Raw genomic sequence first — 20,511 nt, forward strand, 5'->3', positions numbered from 1 at the left:
AAGCTATCCTCGATGATTTATTCTGCCTAATTTAATACTTTTGCTGGTTGTTTTTTCTCTCCAGAATTAACCCTTCACCCTTATCGCATGCGCGTCCCTACGCGAACGTTTTATATACGGTGTGCTCTCGTGTGATTCATCGATCTCTCCGTAAGCGCGGATAACGTCCAGCATGGCTGGGTCCGCTTATATTTACATATTTAACTAACCCAACGGCACAAGCATTAACGCAAACGCGGGCGGATAATCTGGAATATGTTAATCCACCGCGAGATGCATACCGTCGCTTTGAATTAACGGGAACGCTCGCCTTCGAATCGTGTACGCGATGTCGAAGCGGACGAATACGGTATGTAATGCTTTGTGTACACCTCTACATCAAACGTATAATTGTGTCGGTCAAAGCGACTGAAATCGTATATTTTCCATCTCTGAATATTTCAAAATATTTCGACCGCCGGTGGTTGCTTGTATTAAATTATTTCCTTTTTCCTTACATCGTCAAACAAGTGGATGTTTTTTAATGATTTTGGATTATTACAACACGAAATTTTGAATTACTCTCGTAACGAATGAATAACAATATTTATGTGATTGTAAGTTATAATTAATTGATTTTATATATTGAGAAATTATATGGAAACGTTTTTTTTTTTTTGACAGTATCAATTGTTAATATTTCTTAAAAGTAATTTGAAATTCTTATTGTTATATGTCAAATTTTGTACATAAGTTGTTTCATGATATAATTTGGTAAAATTGATGATACTTATTAATTAAAGTAATTAATTATAGAAAGTGGAACGATACTATCGAATTATAATTGCATATAATTAATTTGATGAATTAGTAAACTATTAATGAAAAACGAAACTGTAAATTACAACAATAATAGTTGTTTACTCATAATCAATTAATGTATTGACCTAGTTATGAGAGGTTTATGAGAGGTTTCATCTTGCTAGACGTTTATTTCATAAATATTTATCGTGTAAATTTGTTATATTATTATTATTATTGGAGTTTCCAACATATGATAGCTGTAGGGCACCTAAAGTGCGTCACTATAGGTTAACCCATAAATCAACCTTTGAGTCCACTAAACCATCACTGATTACAGTCCAGCTTACTCTTTACAAATCAATATTATATAATTTCACCTGCTTCAACCTCATTGTTGTTTACTTCAAAATCTTTACATTGTTTTAATTATAATACATAAATCATATCAATTTGGCAGTAATTATACTTGTAATCAATGTGATTTTTCTGTTTTGTCAAATAGTTTATTATTGTTTTTTTTCTACAATTATAATTTTAACATTTAACAAATGTGTTGATTATAATTTAATGTTTGAAAGTATATAATACTATGTCTCAGTGATGCTTCTTTAATATTTTATATGCACAACTCATGAATTACACAAGAATCAAAGATTTACATATAAATATATACTTTAGAATTCAGATCTAAATTAGTATATTATGTATTTTTAATATTTATTAATTGACAAGAAAATTTGTTTTATTTTTTTAAATTTTCAAGATTTCAAGATTCAAATCTGCTATAAAATTTTATTTTATATTAAAAAGGAAACTGGAAAGCAGAAATATTTATTTTCTATGACTTGCAATCCATATTAACTCATTTAAACTCTGTGATCAAAGAACACAAACAAGAAGATGTGTTCTCTAAACACAGATTTACATTTATATAGATAAGAGAAATAAATCTATTTTGAAAAAAATATTACATATATATACATATGCACACACAGTTATAATATTATAATATTAAGAATGTATTAAATTGTTACAAGTAAAATGACCAAATTTATAATAAAAATTTTAATATAAATATAATTACACGAATTTTAAACCTATATAAGAAAACATTCGAATTTAATTATTGTTAAAATATAGTTCAAAACAATTAATAAAATATTCAAGTTGTATTCATTCATTATGAATAAATATTATTCAACAGTACATTAATCATATATTTTGTAATATTTTTACAAATTTCTAAAATTGATTAATTTCATATACAACCTAATAACAAATATTTCTAATGAACGATCAATTTGTTTTACAAATTAATTAAATTCCTATCTTATAATTTCAATATTTACATATATACAATCGTAATCGCAAACTTATTAACTCTGATTCTTCTCGTTAAATTGTAACGAAAACATGGCGTCTCGTGGATCCTTGGATCCCGATCGTGGTCGACTCGAGGCGGTCGTCGACGCGATATAATCGAATGAACCGAGACGGTCGTAACGAGGGTCTGACAAGCGGAGGAGACAGAGTTTAGGTCGCGTAGAGCTTCGTAACCTAAAATCCACAGTCAAAGTTTGCTGCCACTTGGCAGCAGTTGTCCTCGGATCGCGAAGGCCACCTAAGGTCTCGAGAGATCCTCGACTGGCTGCTAGTTCTCCTAAGAGTGCTTCACCGTTGTTGTCAGTGCGCCGAGGAATATGCGAAAGCGACACTCGTCTCATACTCCGAGAAGTTCTCGTTTAACCCTCCCAGCCCGGTTCCTTAACTTCGCAAACCTCTCTTGTCCCATGCTGATAATGAAAATGATCGATCAAACTCGCTGAACCGCGTTAAGATTCAATCCACGATTCAATGATAATTAGATTTTTAGAATTTAGGATCGTTATTTCAAACAATTTTGAATCAGGTAATTTTCAAATAATTCTAAATAATATTATTATCTTTTTTATCAGTTCAGTACAACTGAAGAAAAATTGTAATGACTGCATATTTGAAATATTAAAACCAAATATCTTCATACTGAATTTACATACAAATATATCTTTACACATTTATTTTGATAAAGTTAAATTGGGTTTCTAAGGATGAGTATTGATTTTTTTTTTATATAAATATGATTGTATTATAGTGGTATAATTGGTTAAAATTGATTTACCAAATTATAAGGAATTTAAGTTAGATGGAGAAACAATTCTATTTTCTTTTCACTTTATCTCATTTATACAAAAATTGATTGTAATTTAATAATAAATAAGGCTATAATTTAATAATAAATAAGCTATATGAATAACTGCACATCAATTTTTGTATTTATTTTAAAATTGGAATAAACGTTTCAAAGATATCTATAATTATATAAATATAAATTTATGAATTTTGAGAAGAATGGTTTTATGAAGGAAAAAAAAAATGCGAGAAATTGAATTAGAAAATTTTTATTGTGAAAAAAAGCAGCTAAATTGCTAATAAAAAAAAAAAAAAGAAAAAAAAATAGTTACGCTTAGCACATTCAGTGAGGTTAACGTGAACAAATGCGTGGGGATTTTATATCCTATGGTGGACAACGCATGACCACGTCATAGATCCTCTTTCAAAAAAATGTGAATAGTACAAAAGAGGTATCCGGCTTTTCTTTTGTGTGCACGTTCACTACGAGTGTTGCTATCAGTGTACACAGTGTCGTTTTGGATTTTATGCTATTTTTCACTGTTTTGCAATTGTTTTTGTACTTATCAAAAAATCGATACTCGCCACTAGAGGGCTCCCTTTGATTTTTTCCATACAGTATTGAACGCATTAAATACAATTTTATTTGTACGTGATAGAGAAACGCTTTTTTTATATGCAAATTTTTACGAAAATTTCAACCATTTCTTTTTTCTTTTTTAATATTAGACTATAAGTTACCAATTAACAATTGCTATTCTCTTATTTAAATAATAATATTGAACGATAAATATTATACAAAATATTGAAAAAAGACGAATAATTTTTATTTTCATTTTAATCGATCTAAAATCTTCTCTTTCGAAAATGAAAATGCGATAATTATATGCAATGAATCATAGATAACGAAGCCAATTATTTTTGAACTATGTCCTTCGTAACATGCAAAGAATCTCGTCTATCTGTCAGTAACGTTTGCCAAGCAGAACATATAATGATCAATAATGAACGATTTTCTACGTATTATAATCACAAGAACAATGGGCGAAGATATTCGAGAAAATATTTTCGAAAATAGCTCATATCGTATATATAAATGATCATAGAGTGATTAACAATTTAATTGTTTCGCAACGAATTCTTCTTTCAATAAAGAAAAACTCTAAACTATTAAAAATATTTATATAAATTTCATACATTTAAATGTAAATTAATTATTACCAGCTATAAAAAGTTGAATAATTTGTATAAATTTTTATATCTGGCATCAAAATTTTGAAGAATTAATCGTTCCCTTATACGTGTATCAAACGTTTAATAATAATTTATAATATTATTTTATCTATCTTATAATTAATTTTCATGTAATTAAGAAGCTTCCTGAAATATATCCTTTTTGATAAATTATTCTTATTATAATACCTAATTTATAATTCCAACTAAAATTTATCTTACTCTTTTTATTCGTTAAATCCAATATTCAATCGAAGATATCAATTATAGAACACAGAAAATTTATTAAGCGCCTCGTTCTTTCGATTTATTCCAGGAAACGGGAATTTAGAATTGTTCGATAGTGAGAGCGGGCCGGACCTCACACTATCACCTCAGACCTTCACGTCGACGGCGGAGGCCTTCATCAATGACAATAGTGATAGTCTTGGTGTTCCAGGAGACAACGATACGGGTGAGTGTTGTTCTCAATTTTTCTTTTATTGCGAAGAGATCTGGAGGCGATGTTGTCTGACTACTGCTGTACTTGTTCCACTTGCAAGTGGAAATATATCTCTTAGGCTCTTTCTTTCTTTCTTTTTTTTCTTTTTTTTAAATAAAAATCGATAATATACGTATATATAGATACTTGTATAAAATAATATAAAATATATACTCGATCAATCGATATTTTTCAAAGAAGCAAATCGTTAAATTTTTAAATTCATTATCAGATTGAAAACGATACAATTAAGTTACAATGTCTTAAATATCTTTGGAAAACGATCATTCCCTGTTCGTTGTTTCGAAATATATAGTAATGTCGGACAATAACGAGACCTCTTCGAATAATTATTGGACCGATTTAACCGTGGACGAATCAAGTCGTCCTATAAAACGATTAGAGGCTGCGATATTACAAGATTCGAAATCGTGGCGCGTTTAAGGCCAACCCCTTTAATTGAAATGGTCGAAAGGGCGTCGATCGTTTAGAGTCGTTAGGCGAAGGAACCGAGGACAATGCATTAGCGTAATTGTTGCGCTGCTCGTCAACGGGCACAGTTGAACAGTGAGTTACAACTAGTTCGAACAAGTCTTGGGAAGGCCATTTCCGTGCGTGCGCCACGCTACATAATACCCATTGTTCCCAACAAGTATAAGGGGACTATGCTAGTTGTACACCGGCTATAAAATGTCCGCATTGTTTCCTAGGGACGTGGTGCACGGTAATCAACACGCTTTTCCAGAGGTGGACAACTTAATGTTCTGATTGGAATCATGGGTCGTTTGTATTGGATCGTTACGAGGTTTTCTTTTCTTTTTCCTTTCTCGTGGAGATATGTGACATGTGTTTAATAGAATTATTAATTATATTCTATGACAATATAAATAATTTCTTCTCTCTTATAATAATTTATTGACAAATATTAGTGTGACGATGATGTAATTGTATATGCGATAGAGCTTTAGAATGAAACATTGTATAGAGATATACTTGATAGAATTGTATTGTAAGATGACAGATTGTTTTGAGAATCTGTATGTGATTTAAACAATCATAAATAAAATGGCTTTATAAAATTATGTTTTGAAAGCAGAAATGTAAAAATTTAAATCATTTTATTAAAATAAATGATGAAATGAATATTTAAATTTAGAAAAATGTTTCTACATTTCAAATTTTACTTTTTAATTCCTTCGTTTCGATTTGTTTATTACAAAATTATTTAAATATAATAAATATATGAAAAATGATGAATTTTAATTCAACAGAAATTAAAGAAAAAAAATAAAGTTCAATGTTCTGATCTTCTTTCTGTATAATCGTTTTTAGTTTAAATCTTGTAATTTTGCAACAGACTTTTATTTATGCAATAATATGTATTATATATAATCTGTGTTAAAATCTAAATAGAATTAACATATTTTTGCCAATGAGATTTTTTACTTTCCTCCTTATGATTGATTTGAAATGTAGTAAAATATTATTACTCTTAAGTTTCACGAAATAAATAATTTTAGAACATTGTGCAAACATTTACATTATGTAGATATATTTAAATTATACAATTTGAACAAATTGGCTGTGATACAAAGTCGTTCACCTAACATTTTACATATATTGAATTATTAAACAAAAATTCAACAATATATCAATCAAATCGAATTTTAATTAACAAATTAATGATACTGAATAAAATAGTATACATAAAATAATACTTTTGAAATAATTACAATTATTATATTTTTCACGCGTCATGTGTCAAAAACTAATCGACATCGAAACTCATTTTCGAATAAAATTCACGAAAGGACGAAAAGAGAAAGATTTGTCCGCAAGGAACGAAAATACATAGTTACAAATCCTTTATAGCGATTCGTAATTGCGATAGAATGTAGTAACATGGCGCAATCTCTCATCCTTTGACGCGCGATTCACTCGTAAAACAAACGAGCTTGCCGGCCAAAAAAATATCGTATTTCAAGTGACGAGCCAACAGCCGAGCGTGTCATGCCCGATGCCAAAAGCGTGTTGTTCGCATTTTGATCGTGTCGGACCGCGAGTTTGACTCGTTTTTTCCCGGCATAATAATTCGACGCGTTCAAATTCTTGTCATCTTCGAGTTGTCATTTTTGCTGGAAATTCGGGAAAGAATTGTCGAAAGGAAATAGAGATTGATAATTCTTAATGTTAAAATGCGATTATAAATTTTTGGATGAAAATTTTTACTCGACTGAGTTTTTTCGACATTTCTTACTAATTTGTTATTTCAAGAGGAAAAATTATCAAAGAATATCTGGGCTTCTGAGTTATTCGAAGATATATAAAATATTTATCATTTTTGTGAATAATTAATCACATAACTAAATCGCTAAAAACAGCAATAATTTTTTTATTTCCACAAAAAATTCAATTCCACAGCTTTTTATTAAAAATCTACTAAATTATTTATTCTTAACAATTTTTATTACATTTATACTATAACTCTCGAGAAAATTGTCAAAAATTTAACCTATTATTCTAAAGTACTTCATTTTATGGAAAAAGAAAATTATCTTGATATTTCTCTGAATAAATCCAAATATATAAATCCGTAATATTAAAACTTCTTTATAAAAAAAGAATAAAAAATTTTCAAATACTCTCTCTTCTCGAAGATATCCTCAACTTCAAAGATTCGAGAGAATCTCCAAAACCTTGATGAACTATATTTTATACGGTTCTCTCTCGCAAGTCACGAGGACCACTGATTCGTTCCATCATTAAAATTGGACCGCGATCCAATTGGGGAGGGGAGGGGAGGGCGGTGGTAAGGCGCAAGTTTCGCACGGGCGTGTAAGTTCATTACGACAATTTTGGGGGGAGGAGGGGATACAGAGGAGTCTACGGGGGAACTTCGAAGCCGCAGCTGCGGGCAGCCTCGTCCATGAATAAATTTCACCGTGACGATATGTCATTTGCATATTACTTGCTACGTGACGGGGTGAACCTTGGTCTGCGTCGCGTTAGGGTTGGATCGAGCCAAGGCATTTCGATGCCGGCAACGTTACGATATCGATCTCTGAATCTCTCGTTCGTGGTGAAAAACTTTTCATAAGTAACTCGAACGATGAAACAATGGTATTCGAGATTGTTTATCGAATGTTGTATTCAACATTGTGTACTCTGAGTCGTTGGAAATTTATAGATAGGATAGGATAAAAATTTACAGTGTTAATAGAGATGTCAATAATTCATTTGTAAAAGAAAAGACGGCGTTAAAAGTATTGAAGTTACAAGAATCGAATTATAACGGATATTAAATTATTAATAAATGAATTAGCATAAAGCGGTACATGTATATACTTTTTCATTTCTAATATTTATAATTCTCATTTCGTATCTTTCATTAATCAGAATCGAAAGAAATATTCGCAACGATTTTTAGAAGCCAAAGCAAAATTGTTGATACATGACAATTGAAATTTGCGTTGGAATGAAACGAAAATAGACTCAGATCTCTTTTTCTCGTTGTATTATTATTATACCGTATTCGCTTCATCTAATGTAAACTCGAATTGTTCACAACTTAATAAATAAGTCTCGACCGATATTCTTGTACGCCAAATTTCGTGTTTGTTTTGGCCTCTAGAATCGATCGTGATCTAAAGGTGATTATGTAAATATATTAACGCGTTATATGCTTGGAATTAGGTGAATTCGTAGGATTTATTGAACGTTGAACGATTTAAAATTTCTCGTTGGATAAATTCGTAATTTTGCGAAACTATTATTTCATAAGAATAATATTGACCGGCAAAGAACTGTTTAAAACAGGATTCTTATCTTTTCGTCGCGAACGAAAAGTTCAAAACATTTTCGAAATCTTTTCTCTCTTCTCAAAATTTCGATGTTTCTTTCTTCGATGAGAAAATTATTCGAGATGAAGATCTCGAAAAACGACGATAAACGCGCATTTTCTAAGAAAGTTGTGTCTCCTTTCCAATGTTCAGGGAATATTAATTTCCCGAATTGCTACGACGGGGAAAATAAAAACGTTGTTATGCTAATCCACGGTCGGGTTGATTTTTATTTGACTTGCAATTCAAACGAGTCACATGGAAATCGCGAAACATGCAAATGCCGACGATCTCTGACGTATTTTCCGGCTATAAAAGGACATGTAGATATATATTTTGATTTTTAAAGTTGGTTTTTAACAGTTATTCCGTTACGAATCGATTTTTCATGTCCTTTTCAGCGTAAAAATAAAGGAAAGATTTATATCTTTTGTCGTTTTATTGTGGAAGAAATATTTTAGAAAGTATTCATTTTCAGTAATTAGTTTATTTCAATTTTAAAGATCTATTCTTTTGTTGTAAAGTTTTTTTTTTAAATTTTCTAATACAAAAAAATCTAATAAGCTTCTCTTTTCTTCCATGCGCACAAATTAAATTAATAATTATTGAAAATAAAAAACAAATAATAAACAACCAACAATAAATATTATTATATTATTCTATCAAGATATTTTAAATATTACAAACTGGAATTCATCATAATACTCGTACGTTTGTTTCATAATATAATAAGAAAAAATAATAACGATTTTTGACGTAAAAGTAAAAAATATAGAATAAAATTTTTATTTCCAAATTTTTGCCAAATTACCGATCGAATAATCACCCTCACATTTAAAAAGCAATTGGAAAATCCACTCAAATAAATTTATCAAATATCTATGATTACTTTCGTATTCAATAAACGATATTCAAAATAAATATAACAAAGTATCTGATCTCCAAGCGCACTTCGGGGTTGGGAACAATTTATTAAACGTTGCCGCGAAAGATGCTCCGTGAAACGGAAGGACGGACACCCTACAGTAATATTCGTATTAAATTCACGGGGATGCGAGCTTCTCGTAATAAGACATTAGACTGGCACGTGGACGTCGTCAGGGGAGAGGAGGGGGAGGAACCTCGGAGAAGAATAAGAAGAAGAAGAAGAAGAAGAAAAAAAATACGGTGGAATCGTTGTAGACAGAGGAATATTGCATTCTTGTGTCGAAGCAATTACTCGCGCGACGAGGTATCGTTCTTCTGTCGCCTTTACACGTTGGAAACTTTCTGCCGAGGAAAAAAAGCCCGAGAGAGAGGAGGAGGAGGAGGAGGAGGAAGAAAAAAGAGGGATCACTTTTCTACCACCATAGAAAACTCAAGACAAAGGATCGTATCTAGGACTCCTCGTTTACTTTTCCCTTCCTCTATCTCTCTCTCTCTCTATCTCCTCCTCCATGTTCTCCGCATCTCTGTCTGTCCCCCGACTTTCCTCCATCTTCGGCACACGACTCGGTTGTTCTCCAAAGAACTTCATTTCTCTGGCTTCAAGACTTGGCAATTTGTGTCTCTTCGTGTCTCTATTTGGATTCATGATGTTAGTTTCACTTGGTGGCAGTTCCTTATTTCACGGGAACTTCTAGTCGTGTGCAATTGAGGGGGGAGGGAGGGGGAGAAGGAGGTGAGTTGCGGTGGCAATAATTTTGCGAGATCTTTCATCTCGAGAGAAATTATCGCGATCGAATTGAAATTTGCGTGTTTATCAAGTATAAAATTGGCCAATTTGTTTCTAAATTAAATTAAAAGTATACACAATTTTATATTTTATATACAAGTATTTTTGAATTATCTTTTGTAGTTTTTCGTGTATTATAAAAGCAAACGAAGAAAAAAATACACATTTTGTGAGTACTCCTCATTAATTCCTCTCGTTGAATATTATGATGCGTGTATTTTTCATGCCTATTCATTGTATCATCGAAATGGGGATCACAAAAGATCATCAAACTTGTAATAATACATTTAATACGAACATAAAATTTGAAGATCGATGAAGATTTTCTTGATACTTAAAATCATGTTGTTAATGTCATCATTCCATTTACTCTGGACATTATTCAAGAAAGAACGTGGAAGATGTTGTTTTTGACATCGATCTGATTACGTATACGCAAAATCGTATTTTTTCTTCTTTTTTTTAAGTTAGATAAAGTTTTTTTTCTCACTCAGCCTCCCTTCTGCCCACTGGCAGAACGCGATTTTTGCACCCTGTTTCGTTGTTTTCATCCCGGTCGAAATTGCAACGACGATCTCGTTTCAAGAGGTGTCAGTTTCAGAAGCCGGTTTTAATGGAACTGCGAGGTAGGACGCGTCTCGATATTTTCTCGCGGTCGATCGATTTTTCTTTTGTTCAACCTTTCTGCCGCGATTTTCTGCAGTTTTTCTTCGCCTCGTAAAACTCGGTCTATTGTTGCGCGTGTTATTAAAATGCGGTTCATGGAAACTTTTGTTCGAGAAATAAAGTTGGATGACGTTATCGACTTGATTCAGTTTGAAAAATAACTGCAGAAGAGTGAAGTTTATTTTCGATACTTTGGTGTGATAAGGTTATTTTTGATAGGAATTTTTTTTTTTTCTTTTTTTTGTAATATTTCTTACTGGAAGACGTTATATAGGGTGATCGATCAATTTTCTTGTTTTTACCAATAGATGAAAAATTGCATAAAATTGAAAGGTAAAATTAAATTTTAATTATTTAATTGTCTAATCATCAAGAATGAGTAATATTTTATTAACTTGAGTAGTGAACGTATGAATGAAAGTAAATGATTGAGCTTTAATGGAAGTATATAAAATCCAAATAATTGTTGGAAATATATACTTAAATATTAAACATTAATTTCTTATTAAAAGTATACAAATGTAGATTTGTGATAACGTCGAATTATTTCTTTATTTCTTATTCTTTTTTTGTAAACTATAAAAGAGACTATTAATATGACACGAAATGTGTCATAGATTTTCACATTTTTCATTTCTATATTTCCTTAATAATTAATGAAACTTTTATTTAATTTAAAATTTACAATCTTGTGCGAAGTGATGAAATTTTTCAAGATTGTTTGTTTTTACTTAATAATTTTCAACATATGAATTTGTCAAAGGATTGTTCCAATAAATATTCATATTCTATAATTTATTTTTCCTTCCTTTCGATATTTTGTTTTGAAAAGCTTTTATTTTACAAGCAAAAAAAAAAAAAAAAAAAAAAAAAAAAGAAAAAAAAGGAAAAGAGAAGCAAACATTCAATTTTCTCTATTCATTTCAAATTTTTTAAACTAAAACTATATGATATTGAAATCTGTTTACACCCGTAAAGTTAGTTTTTAATGAAATTTTAATGCAAACAAGCTGTTGCATAAAATACAAATATAAAAATACAGCTTTTGATGATTGATCAAATTTTATAATTCCCTCCATATATTATATCAAATCTATTAATACTGAAAACAATTTATATAATATTATAATTATCCCATTACTATTGAACGAAGAAAACAAAATATGGATAAAAACGTCCAAAAAATACTAGCTTAAAAAAATAAAATTCTTTGTAATTAAATATGTATCATCCTTTCATATTATCAAACCAATAATAGAACAATTTGCCAACAGAAGTATTTATCACCTACTTATTCCCCATTTATTATTATTTATTGCTTCTATCTAAACATAACACCGTATAAACACGATAATACGAGATTACAAAATCATCTCTAAATGAAATCGTTGGAATCAGAATCAAACAACTACCCCCCCAATAATCTCGAGCGTGCATAAAGAGTGTGATAATGCGCACTTTCTCAAATTGTCGTCGTTTTTTCGAAAGTTTATTTTACAGACGATGGTCGGTGGATCAATTACGGGAAACCGTAAAACATCGTACGTAACCCAATCACGAACGAGTGTTGCACGATCGGAGCTGGCACGCGATCGTTTCACCCCTCCCCGGTTTATTGCTCGATATGATTGATCTCGTGGCGGATATTCGCGTGTGCTGTTCCCGCAATTCACGCGAGGGTGCTAACTTACCCTCTTACTCTGCCTCCTGCGGCAATTCGTTTAGGGCGAGCTTGAATTTCACGGCAGAATGCAGATATAGAAATTGTCAAGAAAAGGATTGGATTTTCAGGACTTGGATTTCTATATTCGTAGAAATTTTTGGAAGAATGAATTTCTCTTCGCTGATTGACGGATGTGAATTTGGTATTTTATTTCATGCATTCGAATTTTATATTATCAATTAGTTGTACATTTGGATCCATTTAATAAGAATTTTGGAAAATTTTAATCGTTTATCCGATATTTATTAAATATTAACAAAGATCTAATATTATATTGTATTATCGTTATCACTTTCTAAAAATAGTATAAGTATATTTGATGCATTTAATTGTAATTTAATAAACAATTTTTTGAATTATCTCGTTGTAAAAATAGTTTTAAATTTTTAAGCGTACTTACATGTATAATGTGCATTTTAAGTGATGAGTGGATTTTATACGTTCTGATAAATTTCTTTAATATAATTTTTCTTTCTTCTTCTTCTTCTTTTTCGGTGCGTGAAACGTTATTCATGAACGTTTTGAAACATTCGCAACTTGTAGAAGAGGAATTATTTTTGAGAGTATGGTGTACGTGAACTTTTATGTGTTCATAATGCGTATACGTTTCGTGCTTTGAGCACAATTTTGAATTATTTTATTCAAACTTTTGATTATTAATCTCCCTCGCATGTTTATTTATATCGAGCTATAAATATTTTTCGTTTTCATTTTTCTACAAAATTTGAAGCGAATAGTTATTAGAAATATTTCAGATACGTGTCTGAAAATATAAAGAAAAAAGAAAAATCGATTATTGAATGTACACTGTTGAAAAAATTGTAAAATTTTCCACAGAATTTTTATCAAAATTAAGACATTTTCTTTTCTTTTTTAAATTCACCTCTCTAAATTTTGTTTGTATTCGGAAAATTTTCCATTTTATGATATATTTATGATATATCACTTTTAGATATTGAAAAAAAAATATATTCCAAATTTATGAAATTGCAGAGATAAAGTTAATTAACCAGATCTCTCCAATAATCGTCTATCCAAATGCCAAAAAAAAGTACTTTGACGAAATCGTAAAAATCTTTGCTGATTGCCGATTCTCCTTAGCTTTTCCTTCCAAGATGAACTCGTGCCAACTTTTTACGATGTGACTTCCGACTCTCCCTTGGCAATGAAATCCACTGATATTCTTCCGGCGCATTACATCACCAGCCACTCCCACTCATTTTATGAATAGTAAGCTTGTCATCTCGTTATAACGTCTTTGCCTTCCTATCAATATCTTCGCTAATACTCGGTGCGTATATAGAAACAAGTGAAAATATAAGAAACGAGTGGAATCGAGTGGAAAAAATATTAAAATAATTTATCTTCTTAACGAATTATTTTTTCCAAAATAAAAATAAAATGGAAATTGGATTTAATATTGAAATTCATGTTTCAAAGTATTTTAATTATATGTTTGATTTATAATTTTATTTTATTTTGTAATCAAGTCTCATCGAATATTTTATCTAATGTATCTACGTAATATATCTTCACAAATTTTAGTTCTCTATCGAAAGAGGAATCACGTTATTTATAGAAAAAAGTTTAATTTTAAATTTATAAATTTAGATCAAATCCAATGCAAAAGTTTATCGAATTCGACAAGATGATTTTATTTTAATACTTGTCAAATATTTTAAGCTTTATAAACTCGTTTCGAGTTTTAGAATGAATAATTATAAATTTTTCAATTTTTATTAATAATTAATAATCGATTTTTAAGAGTTAAATTCTTACGATAAATTTAGAAATTGTACAGAAATTATAAAAACAATAAATAGAATTTTATTAATTTTTCTATTTGTAATTATTTAAAAAAATTAAAAAAAAATAATGTACAATTTCATAATGAGGCACATGTAATATTTACACATTTAATTAGTTTTCATAAAATTTTAAAATTAATTCATTGATGTTCGATTCTATTTCGAAATACAATAAAACTAATTATTCAACTTATCAAGGAACAAATCCATTCTTTGAGAGAGAATTAAATGTAATATGTAATGAAACAATCAAAAATTAAACAATTTTTAAATATGAAAATCTATTATATAAACAAATTTAATAAAAAAATGCATTTTCAAAAATAAATATTATAATTTGAGATACCATCCTATTCCAAAATTCAAACATTCACAATAGTTAGGTAAATTAGTTTATCAAATGTAATGGAACTGCAAATAATCTCAATATGCAAATATTATCTTTTTATTTTTTGATTTTCAAAAATAAGATAGAAAAAAGGAACACTCAACTAACAAATTCAAATCAAATTTATCCACGTTTGAACTTGCAATATTTTTCATACCTATCAAATTCCCTTTTCATCAAAAAATAATTCCTTTTATTTTCATTTCCACATTTCAATTGATCGATCTAAAAAAATCTTCCGTAACAAATAAAACTATCGTTATATTCGTCATTCTCGAGACACAAAATCGTGGAGAGATTTCGTTCCAATCATTTTCCGCGCGCAATAATGACGTTATTTCCGCGTAACGCGGCTGACACACACACACTGACCCGGATATATTCCTGAGTTACACTCAGTATCTGCTCTGAATGCTCGCCGCTGTAAATAACGACTGCCACGCAGAAACTGTGACAAGCCGCTCGTTGATATCGCGCGCGCAAATCAGACAGGCGAAGGGCGGAAAGAAAAAGGAAGAGCTCGGTATCCGTTGCTGGAAAATTCGTGGCCGTTTTTTCGTCAGAATCGTTGCCCCTTTTTTCCCCAACACTTTATGATTGCTCCCTCTTTCTTCTTTTCACCCTTTGTCTCTTTTTCAAAAGACGAAATGTTTGCGAATATTACATCTTCGCGATTTTCATGCAACACAGATTAATAAACTCAAACAATTCTTATGTACAACACGAAAAGATAAGAAAAGGAATGGAATAAAATTTGAGAAAATTGAGATTGAATTTGAGATATGGAATCAAGAAGTCGTACAATTGGCAAATTCTAAGATTCTTGACAAACAAAATAAAATCAATTTTTATTTTTATTATTATCTACGTATTCTCCTGATTTTCATTAGATTTCTTTTTTAAATATTTTTAACACATTGATAAACTCGAACAATTCTTGTATACAACACGAAAAGATAAGAAAAAGAATGGAATAAAATTTGAGAAAATTGAGATTGAATTTGAGATATGGAATCAAGAAGTCGTACAATTGGCAAATTCTAAAATTCTTGACAAACAAAATAAAATCAATTTTTATTTTTATTATTATCGACGTATTCTCCTGATTTTCATTAGATTTCTTTTTTAAATATTTTTAACACATTGATAAACTCGAACAATTCTTGTATACTACACGAAAAGATAAGAAAAGGAATGGAATAAAATTTGAGAAAATTGAGATTTGGATCAAGAAGTTGTACAATTGGCAAATTCTAAAATTCCTTTTTCCTGACAAACAAAATAAAATCAATTCCAAAATCAATTTTTATTATTATTTATTATTATCGACGTATTCTCCTGATTTTCATTAGATTTCTTTTTCAAATATTTTTAACACGATTTCGATAAAACTAATCGTATTAGTCGAAAGGATCTAACTTTTCGTCCCTCCTCCTTTCTGAGGATCCAGAATTTTTGCACCGTCGATGTCACGTCGACGAGAAAATCACTTAACCTGATAACACTCGAGGATTTACGGCTAAACTTATGGATTCTTTATCCAATCTCCGAAACTACCATTCACAGCCACGGTTCCCCCATGCCTGTCTCCCACCGCCTGTTCCCAAAGCTCGTAAAAGCTCGGCCGGGTAATGAGAGGCGGGATCGTTCCCATCGACGCAGCTGTCGCGACGTTTCGAGAGATTGTTACGACGAATGAAGCGAGCGTTCCAGGAGAAGTTTGGTTCCAGCGTCGATGCCTCTGTCGCTAATAGATGAACTTCGAACAAGAGTGGTAAACGAGTACGAGAGAGAGATTGGGGAGGGAAGGGAAGGGGGAGGAGCACGACCCCGATCGCGCGAACTTTGGAACGAAACGTGGAAATTTTCACGAAAAGCGACGCGGATCGCGTTTGTAGCTGCGTGTTCTCGATGAGTTTGATGTCGGTGAAAGGGGAGATCACTCTTGGATTTTCGTCTCTGCTGCGGTGGCTCGGTAATGCTTGCGTGAAAACTTGTTTTCGATTGTTCGCGACTGTTCGTGATTAATTGGAAGAAATTTTTAATTTACGTTAGTCAATTAGTGAGATCAACGAGAATATTGAAATCGATGTTTAATTTTTTTTATAAAAGATTGCTGTTTATTTTAAAAGAAAACTGTAAAATATATTTATCGAAAGAAATAAATTTGAATTAATATTTTCACGAAGATATTTATCATATTCTATCATATTCTTATCAGTCAGTTAGTGAGATCGAGAACGAGATGTCGAAATGGATGTTTAATTTTTATAAAAGATTGCTGTTTTTTAAAGTTTATTTTAAAAGAAACCTGTAAAATACGAAAGAAATAAGTTTGAGTTAATATTTTCACGAAGATATTTATCATATTCTATATCTTTTCCAATTATGAAAATTATCTGAGGGAAAGAGTAATGCGATGTACAATAAAATTACATAATTATTTCTTTACATCCTCTATAAATTCAGACGAGACGAGGGGTTGGAAATCAAAATCAAACAAGCTGGTTCAAACGGCGAGCATCGAACAATTTCTTTTATCCACGCAGCTTCCTACGATCCTTCGAACGTTAATTCGCCTCGTAATCCATAAACTTCCGGAATTCTCGCTGCCTCGCGTTTCCTATCTCGCTTCTGGTTCGTAAACAGCGTCGTAGAATGCTCGTTGGTGAACAAGGGTGGTCGTGGGTGTTGGAATGCACGAGTTCCAGGGGGAGAGCGGAAGGAACGCCGAGGAGAGAAGGTTGAAGAGGAAGGAGGCGATGGCAGGCGTAATGATACGGCGAGATCGTGGAAAGTGGAAAAGAGAGAGAGAGAGAGAGAGAGAGAAAGGGAGAAGGAGAGAAAGGGCGAGCCGAAGAGAAAACAGGAGAGGAAGGTCGATGGTACAACCTCGTTGGCTCTAATGCGGGCTATTCAGCTCCCACAATGCAGTAGTAATACGATTCCAACGTCTTCGACATCCAACGAGTCGTCGTCCACAGGCGCAGATGTTGTTGTGTTCGAGCCCGTGCGGATTTTTAAACGGAAGTTGTTGATGTATGTGTGTGTATATGCGTACGGAGAAGAATGGGACAAGGGAAGAAAAGAATGGGTGGTGTAGGCGTAAGCTGGTTTTGTCGGGGTGTGTTTTCGTTTGTTCGACGGTGAAAGGTGTAGAGTGGTCGGGAGATAGGATTTTGAAAATGGGAGGCGAAGATTTTTTTTGAAGTAAACGAGTTTAAAGTCATTGGAAATCTCTTGTGCGTTGAAGTGACAAATTTTGTATTTGTCTCTTATAATTGAAGGATAATTTTGAGAAAATCGATTTTGTATATAAAATCCCTTTTAATGTGATATTTATTGTTTTTGTGTTCAGAAATATTCCACAAATATTCCAATTAATAAGAGAAAGAACTTTCGAAATATTATACTCGGATATTCAAAAGATATATCAAAGGATCCCTTTAAAAAATTCTATCAAGAGAGGGCCCCCTTATATTTACTTATCCGTCATACCTATTATATCTAAAAAAATTTCTCCCCCTTCCTCATTAAGATCACATTTCACCCTATCAAAAATTCCAAGTGAAAGTACATCGGAAAAGGATCACGTTTACCGTAATAATCGCTTCAACGTTCCTTCACATCGAGACTATCGATTAGCCATTATCATTCCCTCTTTCCCCTCTCAATATATACAGGCGCTCGTTTCTCAGCTCGATCTCGTTATCATTGGCACGTTATAATTTCAAATTTTCCTGTATATTTTGAAATATTCAATCGAATTACAATGGCGAAATGATACGTATGACAATAGGCCAGGTCAGTCGAGTTTCTTCCACCGGAATTACCCTCGAACGGGTAAATTTGTAATAAAGGAAATCAAGAGCGAGAGAGGGGGATGGAGACTTTATTCGAGAGCGAGGCCAGCTTCGAAGAGTATCGATTTGTAATTATGAAGCGAGTTATTGGATATCGAATACTTTGGAGTATGCGTATATACGTGTACATAATGTCTGTACATAATGCCAACACATAGCTAGGATCGGTTGGTATTGTATAGCCGTATTTCCGGCCAATGTTCACGGGTCTGCTCCGCGTATTGGTTTCCCGTCGATCACGTGACATTCATTAACTTTTATCGCCATTTTTTCCAACGCAGGAAACGGCTCTTCGAGTCTGGAAACACGGCTACGATTTGTTTAATTTCTGTTTCATAGCTGTCAACGTTTTTCTTTCTCTTTCTTTCTTTCTTTCTTTTTTTCTTTTTAATTCTATCGTCGAATAAATTTGATAGATATATCGCGAGAATAGGAGAACGAGATGATCAATATTTTTAGCAAATGTCCCGTTGAACATTCTGTTTTTTTTTTTTTTTTTTTAAAGAAATTTGCTTTGCAATCGTTCTTCGTATTCGTATTTTCGAAGGGGTGAAGGGGATGTCGTCGATACATCGTTCCGTGATTCGATGGCTATTTCGAGGGGTGAGAAAAGGGTAGGCATAAAAAATTGCACGCCGTATTGGGGATCGCGTATGCGATTGATTAATTAACAGGACGCGTATATATATATATATATATATATATATATATATATATATATAGGCATTTGGCCGGAGTTCATCGTTCGTTGTTTCGTTAAATGTATGAAATATTTTTTTCCATGCGGATGGAATTTGCTCGACTCGTATGCCTGTATGTCATCGTTATACTTGCGATCGCATTACGCATACGCGGCGATGGCTGTTATTTTTCCACAGTCGAGAAATCGAGGCAGAAATAACTGAAAAAAAAAAAAAATATTGTCTGCTGGAAACAGATAGTACTATTTTTATGCGGCGATAAATATTGCGAAAATATAATACCGACATAGGAATAAAATAACTCGTAATATATATCGTTCTCTTTGGCGCGAGAATGAAATTAATAATTTCACCGAAGAATGGAGCAAAGGAAGGAGGGGGAGAGGTCGTTATTTTTACTGGAAAATGGCAGCCATGCGTCAATTCGATATATTAGTTCCCTGAAAAATTTATTATTTCCACGAATTTTATCTTCTTATAAAAATTTCTGACTGAAATTCTATGACATCAATAGATTTTTTTTTATTCGATATATTTTTCGATATCGTGATCGATATGTTTACTTCGATTTCATTATTTGTCTCAGAATTGTATAACATTCACTTTTCGCTTTGTCGTTTCTTTCTATTAAATTTTTTTGTGTATTTATGCAAATATAATGTTTTTACCGACAGAAAATTTCGACGAAATCAATTATCCTCAACGAATCAATCTTACATTCCCCATAAAATTCTTGTTACCTATAAAGAAAACATTTGAATAAAAATTTCCAACTATATTAATCCAAATTTTTCAACGATAAGTAATCCAAAGCTGTGTATCAATTATCTTCTAAATAATTCATCCCCGAAACAATTAACCCCCGTTATCGCGTTACCATCCATCGTATCAACCACCATATCAATTTCACCGTAGAGAGAGAATCCCGCGTTGGTTCATCCTCGCAGAAGGCGGCCTCGTAGAACTTAATCAATACAGAGAAAGCTTTCTTTGATCGTTCCGGGACAGGTCTGGCGAAAAGCTCGCAAAGGCGAACTTAAATTGAAAGTGTCCTTTACAATGTAAGAGGAGAAGGAGGAGTGGGAGGGGGGAGGGAGGTAAGAAGCGAACTCGTGGAAAGTGCAGCCGGTAGTAAGTTTTCTC

The 20,511-nt window shown here is 31.8% G+C and overlaps 1 protein-coding gene across 7 annotated transcripts in view; it reads left to right on the forward strand.

Annotated features, from left to right (window-relative positions):
* Nucleotides 1–20,511, forward strand: part of LOC408822 — a 698,419-nt gene that overhangs the window by 468,924 nt on the left and 208,984 nt on the right. For all 7 annotated transcript variants that reach the window (XM_026440819.1, XM_026440818.1, XM_026440820.1 and 4 more), the window contains one exon: nucleotides 4,502–4,639. In XM_026440819.1, the coding sequence (XP_026296604.1) occupies nucleotides 4,502–4,639 (138 nt within the window). The remainder of the gene's footprint in view (nucleotides 1–4,501; nucleotides 4,640–20,511) is intronic.

This window comes from Apis mellifera, linkage group LG5 (genome assembly GCF_003254395.2).
Source record: "Apis mellifera strain DH4 linkage group LG5, Amel_HAv3.1, whole genome shotgun sequence".
NCBI classification, from domain to species: Eukaryota; Metazoa; Arthropoda; class Insecta; order Hymenoptera; family Apidae; genus Apis; species Apis mellifera.